Raw genomic sequence first — 16,276 nt, 5'->3', positions numbered from 1 at the left:
GCACCCCTGAAGAATTTAATGACACCCCGGAGAACTGTGACACACCCTTAAGGAATAACAGAGTTAAGACTTTCTTTCACACATGGTCTTGTAGATACTGATATTTATCACTCAGGGGTTCATAACCTATGGGTGATACTGATATTTATCACTCAGGGGTTCATAACCTATGGGTGATACTGATATTTATCACTCAGGGGTTCATAACCTATGGGTGATACTGATATTTATCACTCAGGGGTTTATAACCTATGGGTCACGGTGCAGACCTGGATCATGAGAGCTTCAGAGATGGGTCATGCACCAAGCCAAACAAGGAATATTTATTAAGTATTTTGATATTCAAAATAAAGCCATGGGTCATGAAGTTGATTGTGTTGTTGATTTTGATTTGCAGCTGTTGAACCTAACATGGCTAAGAACCCTTGGTGTAACTAATATTATGTAGTTCGTGAAAGAAGTACCTTATGATTCTGTCCTTCATCTATGCTGGTTGAAGTTGACAATGAACAAAAAAATATATTGTAGTATAAGCTGAAATAATATTCAATTCACATGTGAATCAATCCAGCAGACCTGCCAACCTGAGAGAGAAGAAAAAAAATCCTACTCTATATCCATAAAAAACGTAATGTGGCCCATTTTCCTATTTAAAGGGGGGGAAAGAGGGAGTGTACTCCCCCTTTTCCCCCTTAAAAATTTATTAAGAAGTTATATAATTATAATCAGGAAAAGTAACTGCTGCATGAGAAAAGATGATATTGTTTACATAAAAAAAACTCAGGAATACAACAGATCAGTAAAAAATTTGTTCCCTTGTGTCTATACTTCGATATTTTTGCACTACTGTTTTATCTAAAATGAAATATGATTTCACTCGCTGGGACACTCCCCTGACCACATAAAAACATAAATAAAAATTCATCAGATGGATGCTAAAGTGTTGAAAATCATCATCAAGTGTTGAAAATCAACTGCCATCGGCTAAAATCAGCAAGAGATTGCTTAACTGTAATTGTAATATAACTAATCAATATTTTTGAAGTCTTTATTAAAAAACACTGGGTGGTTACTGCTACAATAGTACAATCTGTAGGGGCATGGCGTGAGATGAATAGGGACAATCCAATCAGTTTAATATGTAAGCTGAAAAACAAATGTTTTCTCACACATATGCAATAAAATTCCTTATCTAGAACACCATACTGATTTACATCTAAATTAATATAATTTTATTTATTTCAAAACAATGACAGTCTTTAATGACTGATATTTTTTAAAAAACAAACCACATCACATAAGTGTCTAGATTTTAACATGTAGCCTATATACAATACATTCAGTTTAAACTTTTACTGCACTATATAGGATGCTTTTTCTAGTGAGTACAATTCTAAAATGTACTGTATATAACCATTAAAGTTTTTGGGAAAGTAAATTACTTACAGTATGTAGATTTGAAATTTGTTTTTGACAAGCACGTTCAATTTGTGCAATTATATTGCACAGTTTTGCAACCAATCCTCTGGGTTGAGCTTGAGCAGATTTGAAATGTTCATCGTATATCTCTTTGGCTAGAGAACGCACCTAGAAAAGTTATATATGTTTTACTAATATAAAACTTTACAAAGGAAAAGAGTGAAACTTTAGGGAACATTTTTTTTCCTCAAAAAATTTCCTGCAATCAAAAATGTAAAAAGTTCTGAATGATCGAAAATATCCACATGCTACCTCAAATATTTGGTAGAAAACAGCTGTAATTTCATCCTGAGCTCTAAAATAGCTATTCTTTAAGTATCTCTTATTGCATCAGAACTTACATAAAACAATTATTCTCTTAAACAATATTTCATCTGAATTTTTCAGTTTGCCAATGGATACTGTTTTTGCATTAATTTTTTTCCCATCTGAAAACAATTATGTTCTAACTAGGACGACATTTAATTTCTTATACAGATCATTCTCTTTGAATGTTTTTCATGTTTAGCATAATGAGGCTTATATAAAATCTATATTAACCCTTTGCACTCAAGAGGTGACTCTCGCTCACCACATGATTTAATGCAGCAACTCGAGAGGTGACTCTCGCTCACTACTTTGTTTGGTGTGGAAATTCGATGCGCGGTGATAACTACCACTGAAGAGCCAAAAAAACTGGTACACCTGCCTAATATCGTGTAGGGCCCCGCGAGCCTGCAGAAGTGCCGCAACACGACATGGCATGGACTCGACTAATGTCTGAAGTAGTGCTGGAGGTAATTGACACCATGAATCCTGCAGGGCTGTCCATATATCCGTAGGAGCAAGAGGGGGTGGAGATCTCTTCTAAACAGCACGTTACAAGGCATCCCAGATATGTTCAATAATGTTCATGTCTGGGGATTTTGGTGGCCAGCGGAAGTGTCTAAAGTTAGAAGAGTGTTCCTGGAGCCACTTTGTAACAATTCTGAACGTGTGGGGTGTCGCATTGTCCTGCTGAAATTGTCCAAGTCCGTCGGAATGCACAATGGACATGAATGGGTGCAGGTGATCAGACAGGATGCTTCCGTACCTGTCACCTGTCAGAGTCGTATCTAGACGTATCAGGGGTCCCATATCACACCAACTGCACACGCCCCATACCATCACAGAGCCTTCTCCCGAAAAGCCGGGCATGCATCTCGGCAATTGTTACGTAAAAATATCATACAAAGCAAAATTACAAAGACTAATGTTTAAGAAATTATCTTCGTAAAGATGTAAAGATACATTAAATATTAAAATATAAAAGTTTTATGTGTTAATTTTAATTTGTGTGTGTAATCATTTTAAGTTACAGGTAAGAAATTCACCAAAAGCGCTACGAAACGCTTCGAGTTGCTGATTAGTCCGAGCGGAAACAGCCTTGAGTGCAAAGGGTTAATTCAATGTTCAAACATACAAGCGTGACTTGCTGATTGTTTTAATGATGCAGCAGCTGTGTGTGCACTCCCTTCCCCCGAACCAGCATTATAACCAACAACTCAATAAAATATCATGACCAATTTTTTTTTATGGATATTGCCATATTTCCAATAAAAACGGCATACCACGATTGCTGAAATTAGCATAAAATTGAATATTTTACGTTCAGCACAGCTTTTCACCATTTCCCTTCAATAAAGTAATGAGATTCTGTGAAGTATGCACACTGGTCACATCCATAGCTCAAGTGGAGACAGTTAAAGGAGCAGAACTTGTTTCTAAATACACAATATGCATAAATATCATCTGAATTCTCTGTTGATCAGTTTTTCAAGCAGTCATTCACTACACATTTTGGATCATGCAACTGTGGTATCTTAAGCTGAGGACTTTGTAATTTTTATCAGCTCTTCCGAAGTGATTGTAACACTTACTACACAAGCATTTCACAGTGAATTTTCCGATTTATAATAGAACCATGCACCTCAAAATGTGCATCAAGACTTATAGGACCAGGGGCAGTACAAGTCATGAGTGATGTGTGTCAAATGAGTTTGATGACAACAAATAATATTTGGTAGAGGCCTTCTGACCAAGTGGATACTTGAAAACACTGAAATAGGATCGGAGGAGATAGACATAGAAGAAAACCTCATCTAGCTTCCATTCTCTATATTACAGACAAAATTGGACAGCAAACTGAAAAATTTTCAAACTAGAACTATCCACCAGACATCTGAAATAGAGTGATTCAGGTCTGGACATCTACTATATGACTGGGTTTTATCATATGAGCTGCACTGGACAACAGGTATACATTGGAACCAGGAGGAAAAAAATCAGTTTTTGGCTAGAATTCATGAACATGAAAGAAACCATAGGCAAGGACAAACACATAAATCTTCTGCAGTGGAGCATGCGTTCATCATATGATTTTATTCAATGACACTGATTCTATCTATGAATAGCAGATGTTATTCTTGAATTTTCAGAGCATGAAAAGGAGATTCTCAAAAATGCAAACTACTTGAATAAAAAAGATAAAAGTTCAGTCAATAAAAAAGCGAAAGTGTTCTTGACCAATCACAGCAAAACAGTACAAGCTTAACTAGACATATGTGCAAATACAGACTTTCTTTGCAACTTTGATCTGACTTTCGAAGATGTCCATCACTTTAGTGCATAAACATTGAGCACACTAAAAGTTTATATTTGTTTTATATGTTTGTATGTATTTATTATATATATTCTTGTTTTTTCTGTATATTTTTTGTAGCATATAGTATAATGAAGTACGATTTTTTCACAAAAAATGAAAACATTTTTTTTCAATAATATAAAGAGCATTTATCATAAAATAATAAAAATTAAATTTATAATCATTAATTTGTTAAAATTATGCATCCCAAAAGTTAATGGAAGCTAGTGAATACATGCAAATTTAAAATGCATGATCGTGACTTAAGGCTTGAAACTTATAAATGCAGTAAGACGGAATAAGGTGCGAGAAAATCTTTTGTTTACAAGACTGCAAATGCAAAAAAGCTTTCTGTGGATGAGATTAAAAGAACTTTAAGACTGAAGTTGCAACGTAAGCCTATTGAATATTTTTAAATTCTTTAAATTGCTGCAAAAGCATAATTCATTGCGTTTTAGCCAATAAGATGCCTTTCCACCCAAAATCATGTTTGGGAAGATCTCAATTTACGACTTCACATGGTAATAGGTTGATAAAAATAATGGTGCCTACCCAAGTGATGTTTGGTTGTGGAATCATTTGAAGCATCTGGTTTGAATATATCGCCAGATACAGCTTTAAGAATAAAAAACTGGTTTTATGGTTTACATGAAAATTGTCAATTAGCCCTCTCAGAGCAACGTACTCAAACACACAACACTACGCATTTTGAGAGGTTGGAGTGGGCTCAAAACCACATATGATATGGAGAAAAATGGATCTGTGTTATTTTCAATGATGAAAAGAAATGTTGATGGTTCTCATGCATATACAAGGTATTGTCACAATTTGAAGAAATAGCTATCATATTTCAGGAGACCTTAGGATGGATCTGTGATGGTATGGATCTGTGTTATTTTCAATGATGAAAAGAAATGTTGATGGTCCTGATGCATATACAAGGTACTGTCACAATTTGAAGAAATAGCTATCATATTTCAGGAGACCTTAGGATGGATCTGTGATCCACTTAGTGGGTGATAATGTGCACACATCAGTCTAGTCGTAGCAGTGATAGCGTTCGGATGCGATGTATATTGGGATGTTAAAACTTCGTTATGGCTGACCTCACAGATTTCGAAAGAGGCATGATTGTTCGAGCCTGTCTTGCTGGGGCCACAGTAATGAAAACGGCCACCCTTGTTGGTGTCGGGAGAAGTACTGTGTCGATGGTAATGACAGCCTATAGCAAACAGGGAAAGACAGCTACCAAGCATAACAGTGGCTGAAAGTCGAAGATGGCTGATAGACCTAGAAGGGTTTCAAAGCGGATTGTGGCTAGAAAGCACAAGACAACAGCATCCTAGAAAAATTTTGAGATGGCAAAATACTTTAAGACCGTTTTTCTAGGAACAGTTTTTTTGAGTCACATACAACATGAATTTCCCAGCGTGACATGCTGTTTACTCACCAAAAGGAAAAGAAGTATGACTGTTTTCCTACAGAGCTCAAGACATCTCACACCACTGCTTTACGTCAGGTGTGATTGGCCGATTGGTTATGAAGAAGTCAAAGGTGTCATATAGTGTGCGTATTGTGATTCTTCTCTGCATTTTTGTTGTGTTTTCCCGGAAATCAAAAGCTTGAATGAAAATATGCAGACAGAACAGTTGATGCACCCCAATAGGAAAACACAAATGTGTAGCGTGATAAAATTACATGTTTCTGCTGACTTGAAATGGTCTTATTCGATTCACATGGTGCAAAATACCTACTCCTAGGAAAACATGGCTTACATACACTCATATCTGTGAGTTGATGCCATTACAGGTTGGTTAAAAAACTTGAAATTCAAGTTTTTAACCAATCAGCAACAGTGGCGACTTGCAGAATCGGAAACCAGCGCGCATTATGTTCGTACCCCTAAAACTAAAATTACATTTTCACAAGAATTTAAAAAAAAAAAAACACTGTTTTGAATCACACAATTTGTTTTATTGCATGGGAATATCAACAAAATAATAATATATTTACTTCTTTTATCTGTCAGCAACTTATCATGCAGTGTGTCTAGTTCAAATGTCCTTATTTCTGAGAAGTTACTACACATTACGAGAATTTGGAAGAATGAGAAAAATATACAAATATATAGAGCATCAATCACAAAGTGCCTTCTACAGGTACTTTTTTTGTTGCCCGGATAATATCCAATCAATAATTAGTTTTCAGCCAATGTCTGCTGTAGCATTCCCACAGTTACAGCAGCATCTGTGAATAGCATGAGGGTGCATGGATTGTTTTGCTGTAAAAAGAGTCTTTCATATAATCCGCAGAAGAAATTTAACAAAAACGTCCTGTGATCTGGGTGGCCAGACAATTGGTCTAACCTGCACCCTATCTGATCTATTTGTTAGGAAAAGTTGTATCAAAAAATGATTGAAAATTTATGTTTCAGTACAAAAGGTCCCCATCTTACAGGAAGATAACAATGGGCTGTGAATGTTGTACTTGGGATGCTAAATAAAATAGCAGCATGTCCAGGTAAATGTTTGCCAGCATAGATGCCTCAGCAGAAAAAAATTGACTTATGACCATATCCTATGAAAAAAAAGCTGGATGCCTTCTTCACAGTAATCTGAAACAACTCTACCTGTAGTTTTCTTCACCACCTCCAGTTTTCAGAAAAATGATGTGTAATTTCTCATTGCTCTTAGCACTCTCAGCATTGAGCATCTTTTGCACTGCTAGATCAGATTTGTTTTTCAGCATACCACAAAATAACTCGTGCTTTCTTCTGTGGTGATGGCAATTTTCTATTTAGCTGCTTGAAACAATGACAGTATCTGTAATGATCATTTAGAGAGTAAATCTGTCAACAAACTCTAATAATTTTGCAACTAAATTTTTCAGTTCCGTATGTCCAAGATGATGATGGAAGTATAATGTGACATTCTCTAGAGAAAAAGATTTCTGACCCAACTAAATTAATAGCATATTGCCATATGGGGATATGACCAGAGTTGATGAACAGTGAAAAGAAAAAAAAAAAAAAAACAAATTCCTGCAGATCTGACAACCTAACATGAAATTTTGAATTTTTACTCACTATTTGAAATTAGGGACATTTGACCTGGACACCCTGTACTCTTATAAAACACAAAAGAAACTAACTTTCTGTTTCAAAGCCTCCATTTTTGAAACAAAATGTTTCCCTTTTTTGCCAGACCAACCAGAGGAAAATTCTGGACCTAAGGAAGTTTCAGCAGTGAAGGAATGTTTAGTACCACGATTCGATTCAAAAATAAACCCCAGATGATCTTCTTTAAGAATAGTAGCTTGCTGTAATACAGATAAATAGATTAATGCAACCAAGAATAATAAATTAATTTAATAATAAACTTTTCAGATTAAAATCTAAGATTAAATTAATTTAATAAAGTTATCTTGATAACTTTTAGTTGAAAATATCTGCCATACACATGTGAGTTTAAAGAAAAAAACAACTTATTGCTTTCATTTAAAACTGAGTCTGCAGCCCTGGCTAAATATATTTTAGAGAAAATTTTGGGATATTGGGTTGCTAATACTGAACAGCACCAATTTTTACCAAAAAAATTGCCAGTTACAAATGAAATCCTGGAAGATTGGGAATGATAGGAAATAAAGTGCTTCAGAACATTCTAGTAGATTAAAACGTATTTCACAAAAAAAACTTGAACATGACAAAAATGCAAGATTAAAATTTATAAAGATTCTTTCAAGTGAGGGACACCTAAAAATAAAGGAAAAATATGAAGATGTCCTGTAAAATAAATGAGTTGTATGATCACCTTAAATTTGCCCAATGCAGAAACACAGTACATTTATCCTCTCTTATCAAGACCACCAACAAAACACTAATACAGTCAAACTCAGTTGTAAAGTCACCTTGGACTATAACATCAATAGTTGGTAGTCGTAACTGATTCCAATAAAAAATAATGTTAATGAACCTTGCTTATAACATCAATGAAAATGCATTGGCCTCAGATATCATAACATATTTTTCTTAAGAAATTCTGAAAATTAGAGCTGATCGCATTTAGGGAATGTTTGTATGCTACTCTATTGACACCTAATGATCTAAAAAGATTTGTTCTCATTAATATGACCTGTGTGAATAGAATATTCTTGTATTTTCCCATGATTTCGCTCTTTCCAACTTTTTTCTATAAAAAATTCCCTGTTTATTGTTCTTTTAATGAAACTTATTTTAATTTATAACCTTTACTAAAATCATGGACAAAGGTAATTTGCATAATACAGAAATTGTATTTCTATGCATTTGACTATGCATAGATACAAATATTCATCAAACAAATCTGATAGGTTAAATCTTTCTTTCTGGTGAATACATTTTCATTCATTGCAGAATTGATGTAGTACTTTATCAGTCCCAAAGCTGTGTAAAAGCAATGAGAAATTCTACTGAAAATGAGAGAGAATTGGTTATTTCTCATACTTATGATTTCAATTTCTTCAATTTTTCGACAAATTATGGTAACCTGAATCGTAATGAATATTCAGCTGTACATGAATTAATGTCAGCACTCTGCCATGAGACTTATCCTGTTGCCAAGATCTCTTTCAGCCCAGCTTCATGGCAGAGTCTGGAACACTTTATTATTAAGCCAAAAAAAGTTTCAACTGTAAATGTAAGAGCCCACAAAGCAGAATATTTTGTGTTGTTCTACAATGATCCTGACTGGAAATGTTCTGCAGAAAAGAAATTCTCATAAGTGTTTTATACATTTTTCTTAAACTTCTTCCAGACTGTTCTGTGATGCACGTCGGCATGTTCCACTTTGGGGGTAAAAATTTAAGTTTGTTTCACCTCAAATAATATGAAATCATTGGCTATAGAAACATACTTTCAATTAGAAAAAACATTTAAATAGCGTGTCCATGTCATTTATTTTACTGAGGGCCATATACGTACAAAGATACAGAATTTTATTTTTCATAGTCCTCATCCTCTAACTTCAAATAGAAAGTTGTTGCCCTGTCTCTCCTGAGCCCAACAAAAAAAAAACTATATTTATGTAGGTGCAATATATTTACTGAAATCTTTGAATTAAGAAATTGCTGAAAATTAGGGAAAGAACAGCACATGAAATATAGAATGAGCTTATCCATTAGTTTATGCGGTTTTTCCACTCATTTTCAGAAATTTTTGAATCCAAATATCTCAGCGAATATTGCACTTGGCATTCTTTTTTTCCCCTTTTTTTGGGCTTGGGAGACAGGCCAACAACTTTCTACTTGAAAGTATAAAATTCTAAATGAAAGTATTATGAACCGTATAAAAAATATAATTATTTATCTCAGTAAATATATATTCATCCCTGATTAAAATAAATGACACATGTAAGATATAAAAAGCATTTAAATTATGTGCCCAATTGAAAGCATGTTCCTCTAGCCAACAATTTAAGCTAGTGGTTCTGTAACTTTTGTCATCTGTGGTTTATTCATGGTTTATTTGTGGCTCCCCAGATCAGTTTAATAGATATTTTCACTTATAAGAACCACTCCAAAGCATAAATAGGCACACAAATCATCTCCAGCTCACCATCACGCACACTTTGAGAAACATTGGTCTAAGTTTTCGCCCTGTATAGTATTTGATTGCATTCCAATTGATTATAAGGTCTGCAAACATCATAGTCTCTCGATAATCCAATGTATTTCATTCTACTTGTAATTTTAAATGCAATTTTATAGATTTGAGCATGGTTAGTTCTACTTTTTGGATAATTCAAATTTTTACTCCCCTTGAGAGTTCTCTGTATGATTTAATGTTAAAATTGATTATTTAATGTCAAATATTTTGGATAAATCAAAGTTGTAGGGAAGCAAAATCCTCATTTTAGTGCGAGTAAATGCTGACAGTTCAGAAAAATTCTACAAACAGTCAGACTACTACTCTCGACCAAATTGTTAGGGTAAATCTTTGAAGATAAAATTAATAAAATTTCATAATTTCCACACACTACAGCATAGCTGCCAACTTTTGAAAATGAAAATTCGGGAGATATTCGTGCGGAACCGTATTTTATGCTAAAACCACTCCCTAATAAATACGAGAGGGATTTTTCCAAATAAAATAGGGATTTTCCACACATGGAAGTTAAACCCTTGGGAATAAAATCCCTACACAAAAAACAAGTGAAATTGGAGGCCAAAACTTCAAAATGGTGATCTAAAAAAAATAAATAAATATTGCGTTCAATCAGAAACGCTGTGAACAAACATTCTGCGTGAATGACCCCAAAATCATCGGAAGATGAAGGGGAAAAAAGCGTCAATTTTTGAAGAACACTGACTTTTTGTGACATTTGCTTGATGTTTTTTTTTTCATTTCCCATGATTGATGATGGTAGTCTTTCCATGACCGATGTTTATGCCCATAACACAACTTGTATAAAAAGGAAAAGTCGACCCTTTTCTGGAACGTTGTGAAAGGAAATTCATCGGAATAAGTATCTTTAAAATTGATTGAATATGTTTTTGCTTATCAGTATTCATGTTTTGTTATATCGCATGTACGTAACTTCAACAAAAGAAATTTTGACCATATGCACGTTACTTTAATCTTCAATTATTATCCAGGACTATTGGCTGCTAAGCTATTTCCCTGCACGATAAGACAAACAACTTTCTTGTTACCATCAGAGCATTTTGAAAATGGGGAATTTCCTCATTTACGATGTTTGACGTCATTTCGAAAGGAGGAAAAAAAAAAAAAAAAAAGAGGCTTCACACAAGAAATTCCTTAGGGATTGTGTTTTCATAAGCGGGGATTTCTTTTAAATGAAGTCGAGATTTTTTGGGACAATTAGGGATTTTTTGCGATTTAAGAAATTTTCGGGAGGTGGAGGGATGAAGCTAAAATTCGGGAGATTCCCGGAATCGGGAGACTTGGCAGCTATGTAACAGGTACAGGTGTTTTTTATTTCACATTTTGCCATAAACAGCCATGCAACATCTGACCAACATGTAAAAAAATGTATGGTCAGCCCTGAAGATAACCCATGTTTTACGATAGACTTTTAATGAAAAAAAAGTATTTCTCTTCCTATGAAGATGCACAATCCTTTGTATGACAAAACTAATATCAAAATTTGTTTCTCACATTGGATTCATTGTTTTGCCACTTCAAATTAACCAAGTTTGACTGAATAAACAAGTTATTTTTTTAATGGTGTTTCAAATGAAATGCTAATTTAAGTTTTAAAAATTTAACACTAACATTGTACAATACTGAAAAAAATCAATAAAACTATGTAGTTGATAAATAACTGGATAAATTTTTGAACTTACTTGCTGTCCATCTGAATTGTAAATAATCATTTCCCCTTCACGTTTACTGGTAAGTGACCAATTTCCCACAACCAATCGTAATGAACCAGGTGATGACAACACTGGCTGACTTGTTGTGCCTGGTTTTACTTGGCCCCGTGCTCGCTGTAATTTTTCAAGAAATTCTCCTCTGTTTTCTATGTAAAAAGTATTGACAGAAATTTCAGTTATTCCAAAAAACTTTAATAACATTTATAACATTATATTGCGGTTTCTTTCAAAAATGTCTGCAATAACAAATAATTTATGCAAATTCCAAATAAAAACATTGAATATTTTTTTTCTCATGCATCTTGCCAAGAGGTTGGTGGGCTAAGCCTTCAGTGGGGAAACTTCCTGTGGTAGCAACGTGTTCTACAGTCATTTTACCATTGTTCCTTTACCTTTGCATTAGGAAACATTCTGACAAGGATTTATCAGGTATCAAACTTGTGACATCTTCAAACATCCTTTGGTACAAGAGAGCGTATCTTACAGACATGGGCTATTGTGCCCTTTGTAGTACGCTTAAAATGTTTTGATTATTGATTGATCAAAAGAAATAAGCTCCTTCTGTTTTAAATCAATGAAACTACAATAACCTGTGGGTCAAAATTATCTAGAATGTTCGGAGATGGATGATTAAGTGAATTGTAAAATAATAAGCATTCTTTTAAACAAAAACATCTGTTATAGAACAACAATGATGTTCCACTTCAGGTATGAAACTCTGACCAGTTTTCAAAAATGAAAACTAGCCCCTCAAAGCTTTGAAATTTATTTGCTAAATCACTTGTGTGTGTGCGCAAGAGATTCCCCCAACAACTTTTAACCTCTCAAAAATCATCATAGCTTTGTTACAAATTATGATCTTATTGATTCAACAATTAATACTTCATTACTACTCTGTAATGCTCCATCTGTTATACTACTCTGTTACTACTCTGTAATCTCCATTTTGTTCAGGTATTCGATAACGACACTAAAATTGTTCATTAACTTATTGCACTACTCAGGTTTCCATTCATCTAATCTAAATATACTTGGTATAATTTTTTTTTTAATAAATCAAGATCTGTGGTAATAAAAGCAAACAAAGTTTGAACTCTGAACATAGTTCATGAAACAGAGGAATCGAAAATGCAGAGAACAGACAAGATTCAAATCAGCAAATTCAATTCATTCTTAGAGTCAAGATATTTAAGAACTACACTGCTCAAAACAATTAGGAGAGCAAGCAAAAAAGTGAAGAAAACCGTGTGAGACAGCCACGTATTGGCATACAATGGATAGTACAGGCGTATCAATGCGCAATACAGAAAAAAGACGTAAAAAAATTTGGAATTAAGCTTTAATTCTTTGAAAATATGGAAAAAACATGAAAAGATGATTTAGGGCGACAATTTGGTTCCATGTAAACGATAAAAAAAAGTACTGTTTAGACATGATGCATGAGTTTTAATAGGGCGTGTGGTCTCCTCGAACAGCTAAGACTGCTGCACACCTGTTTGCCATGGATGCGATGAGGTTATCGATCAGATTTTGGGGAATACTGTTCCACTCCTCAAGAAGTGCAATCTGCAAGTCTCGGACAGTAACAGGCGGCCTTGGTCGCGCAGCAATGGCAATCGAGCATGTCCCAAATATGCTCGATTGGATTCAGGTCAGGAGAGCACGCTGGCCATTCCATACGCTGTATTGTTTCAGCTTCAAGCATGTTCTCCACCAGACGAGCTCTATGCGGTCGGGCATTATCATCCTGGAAAACAAAAGAATCTCCAATGGCTCCGGCGTAAGGGATGACATGAGGTCGCAGTATCTCGTCTGCATACCTTCGGGCCGTCAAAGTGCCATTCCGAATGATATGCAGGTCCGTACGTCCGCCTACGCTGATTCCACCCCATACCATCCAACCAGCTCGTCTGTATTGTGACCTTTCACGAACGAATGCGGGGTTATTTCGAGTGCCCCTGTCCCTCCATACCAGAACACGTCGGGTGTCACACTGCAGACTGAATCGGGACTCGTCTGTAAACAGCACTTGGCTCCAATCATGTTGCTCCCAATCTCTATGTTCAGCAGCCCATCTTCTTCGGGCCGCACGGTGGCGTGGGGTCAACGGAATGCAGACCATTGGCCTACGTGCATAGAGCCCTCCCTCAAGAAGCCGATTACGTACTGTTTGGCTGGACACCCTTCGTCCTGTTGCCAAGAGCAACCGTCTTTGCAGCTGCGTAGCATTCTCTGTTCTGTTTCGACGGGCTGTTAACCGTATATACCGGTCACTCATCAGTTGCTGTAGTGGCGCATGGCCGACCTTGCCCTGGTCGACGTCTAACATTTCCTGTTTCTTGGAATCGATTCCACAGCCTTGCAACAACACTTCTGGCAACTCCAACAGCGTCCGCGACACTACGTTGTGTGTTGCCCGGATTTCAGTCTGCCTATAACACGCCATGCCATGGATTCCGATAAATCACGTTGTTGAGACATCCTCAAGTCACCTTGTCTCAAAAAAAAAATACTGCGCAATCGAATTTCACAGTTACGGCAGTAAAACAGACGTTTCTGCAACATCCCGATTTCTGTCCTTATCTCCTTTTTCTGGTTTTTGACATCATGAACTTTGATTTGCATATGAAGTTTTCTTCTTCCGTTTCCTGCTAGGCTTTAAATTCTGGATGATTCATTTTATGTTACTTATCGGTATACATCTTTGCATAATTTTGTTAAAACCATGTGCTCCCCTAATTGTTTTGAGCAGTGTATTTGGACTCTTGTGATTTTAATTACCTGGCATGCTAGTATCTCGCTGTTTTCCAGCATGTAAAGGCTAATGCAGGGGAATATAGCAACTAATTTCTATGAAATAAATTTTCATACTCAGTGAAACCCTGTTATCCCATGTGTGTCAGGGGACATGGTTCACTCCTGTGTTGTAACCTAACCACTGTGTAAAGATGCTTATAAAAGTGAATTTTCTTTATTGCAATAAAATAACTGGGGACAACCAACAATTCAATTTATGGGTGCATCACAGCATGTTATAATAGGGTTCTACAAAAGAAGAAATCATTTACCTGAGTGCTTACATTTTGTTGATTCTACAATGGAAATTACTTTCCTATAATGAATTATCCACACTAAAAAATTTTTTGATGGAACCAATGACTTTACTTGTATGAAAACTCAATTGTATATTTACACCTGTAATATAGATGCAACAACATACTTAGCTTGAAATACAGTGGGACATTGTTTATGTCGCTCAATTACACAACTTTTACATTTATATGACATTTGGCTTCAGAAAATAGTTGATTTATTCAACATGAAACCTCAATTATTCGACTTATCACTTCACTTCGACTCAAACTCCAAATATTTTTAAGAAAATGACATTTATACCTATCAAATATGCGCAATTGTTGTAGACAGTGAAAACATGTTGCAAAAACAGTTCTTTTTGTATATTATCACCAGAAAAGCCATAAATTTTTAGGTGATATAATGCTGACATATATTAGAATAGAAATTGAGGTGGCCAATGACCATTTAGAGCAGACACTCAAAGGAATTTTCTTATTGATTGTTTCTGAGAATACAGAGACGTAGTGAGCTCCAAAGAAACAGGTTTTAATTGTTTGAAAGATGGCCATTTGTCTTTTCAGAATTTTTTCAATGTTAGGCCAGGAATACAAGATAAAAATTTTGTAAAAGCTCTTTGATAAAACTTGGAAAATGAAATACAACCAATAAGATTATCTGTTACTTTTGAGCGAATGTAGCTAATAGGCTTATTGGTTGCATTTTTCAAGTTTTATGAAAGAACTTTTATAAGAGTTTTATCGTGTAATCCCGCCCCAGAGGGTGGAAAAGTTCATTGTAAGCATTCGGAGTGTATAGGTCTACAGATGAAAGGCATACCGTATGCACCCATAGTATTGTGTCAGTTCTTCTGATCGTTTTTAGTGGAATTTTCTTCCGTTGTGGTGCTTTGCTTGCTGGTTGTATCAAATCCACTGTTTGTAATGTTGAGAAAATGAAAGACACTTTCCTCTAAAAGATAAACTGGAAATTTTGGGGGAATTTGACAAGAATTTTAAATTAACGATGAAAGTTGACAATCAACGATTGAATATCCCTGTGTCAACTTTGAAAACTATTGTAAAACAGAGAAATAAAATCAAAGATGAAGCTGCTGGTTGCAGATCATGTCTGTCAAAAAAGATGAGAGTGCAAGATGGGAAATTTTCTTAAGCAAAGGTAATGTTTTGCTAATTTTATTTCTTTAAGTGATTTGAAATGTGGTATTAAAATTCAATTATTCCCCTTAATATGATTGGAATGATTTTTTAATAACAGAATTGGAGATGTAATTAAACACATTGAACTTCATAATATTTTGTATGTTTGTTGAGGGGGGGGGGTCTATTTTTTTAACAACCTATGTGGTCCACCCCCTAAAAACATATTGAAAAAAAAACATAAAAAAACAGGTGTGAAGTGGTGCAATTAGCATAGTTTAATTGCAACAATACATCAGCACAGTAATTTGATTAATTAGAATGGATTTTTTAATTAGCTAAAATAGTTAATTACGGGTAAAATATAGTTTGCATTGATTTTACTGTTACCTATAAACAGATAAAATCTTTTAGAGAGAAATGATGTCACTCTCTGCTGTTCATACGAAGTACGAAAGCCTGGATAACCAGAGAAACGATTGTTTCTCTCTCTATATTTTTGTTTTTTTTTCAAACCGAGCACGTGAGT

General features: G+C 35.0%; 1 protein-coding gene across 1 annotated transcript in view; it reads right to left on the bottom strand.

The window, feature by feature from the left end:
* The window catches only part of Ufd4 (ubiquitin fusion-degradation 4-like), a 222,932-nt gene that overhangs the window by 154,316 nt on the left and 52,340 nt on the right, over positions 1–16,276 (bottom strand). Inside the window, exons 13-15 of the mRNA XM_089233406.1 lie at positions 11,483–11,658; positions 7,292–7,459; positions 1,447–1,587 (exon numbers count right to left, since the gene is read on the bottom strand). Coding sequence (XP_089089532.1) covers positions 1,447–1,587; positions 7,292–7,459; positions 11,483–11,658 — 485 coding nt within the window. The remainder of the gene's footprint in view (positions 1–1,446; positions 1,588–7,291; positions 7,460–11,482; positions 11,659–16,276) is intronic.

This window comes from Pholcus phalangioides, unplaced genomic scaffold, assembly GCF_987345545.1.
Source record: "Pholcus phalangioides strain wild (caught in Gottingen) unplaced genomic scaffold, Ppha-v1.0 ptg000007l_1, whole genome shotgun sequence".
NCBI lineage: Eukaryota > Metazoa > Arthropoda > Arachnida > Araneae > Pholcidae > Pholcus > Pholcus phalangioides.
Note: the sequence above shows the minus strand (reverse complement) of the source record. Positions and strands in the feature narration are given on the sequence as shown.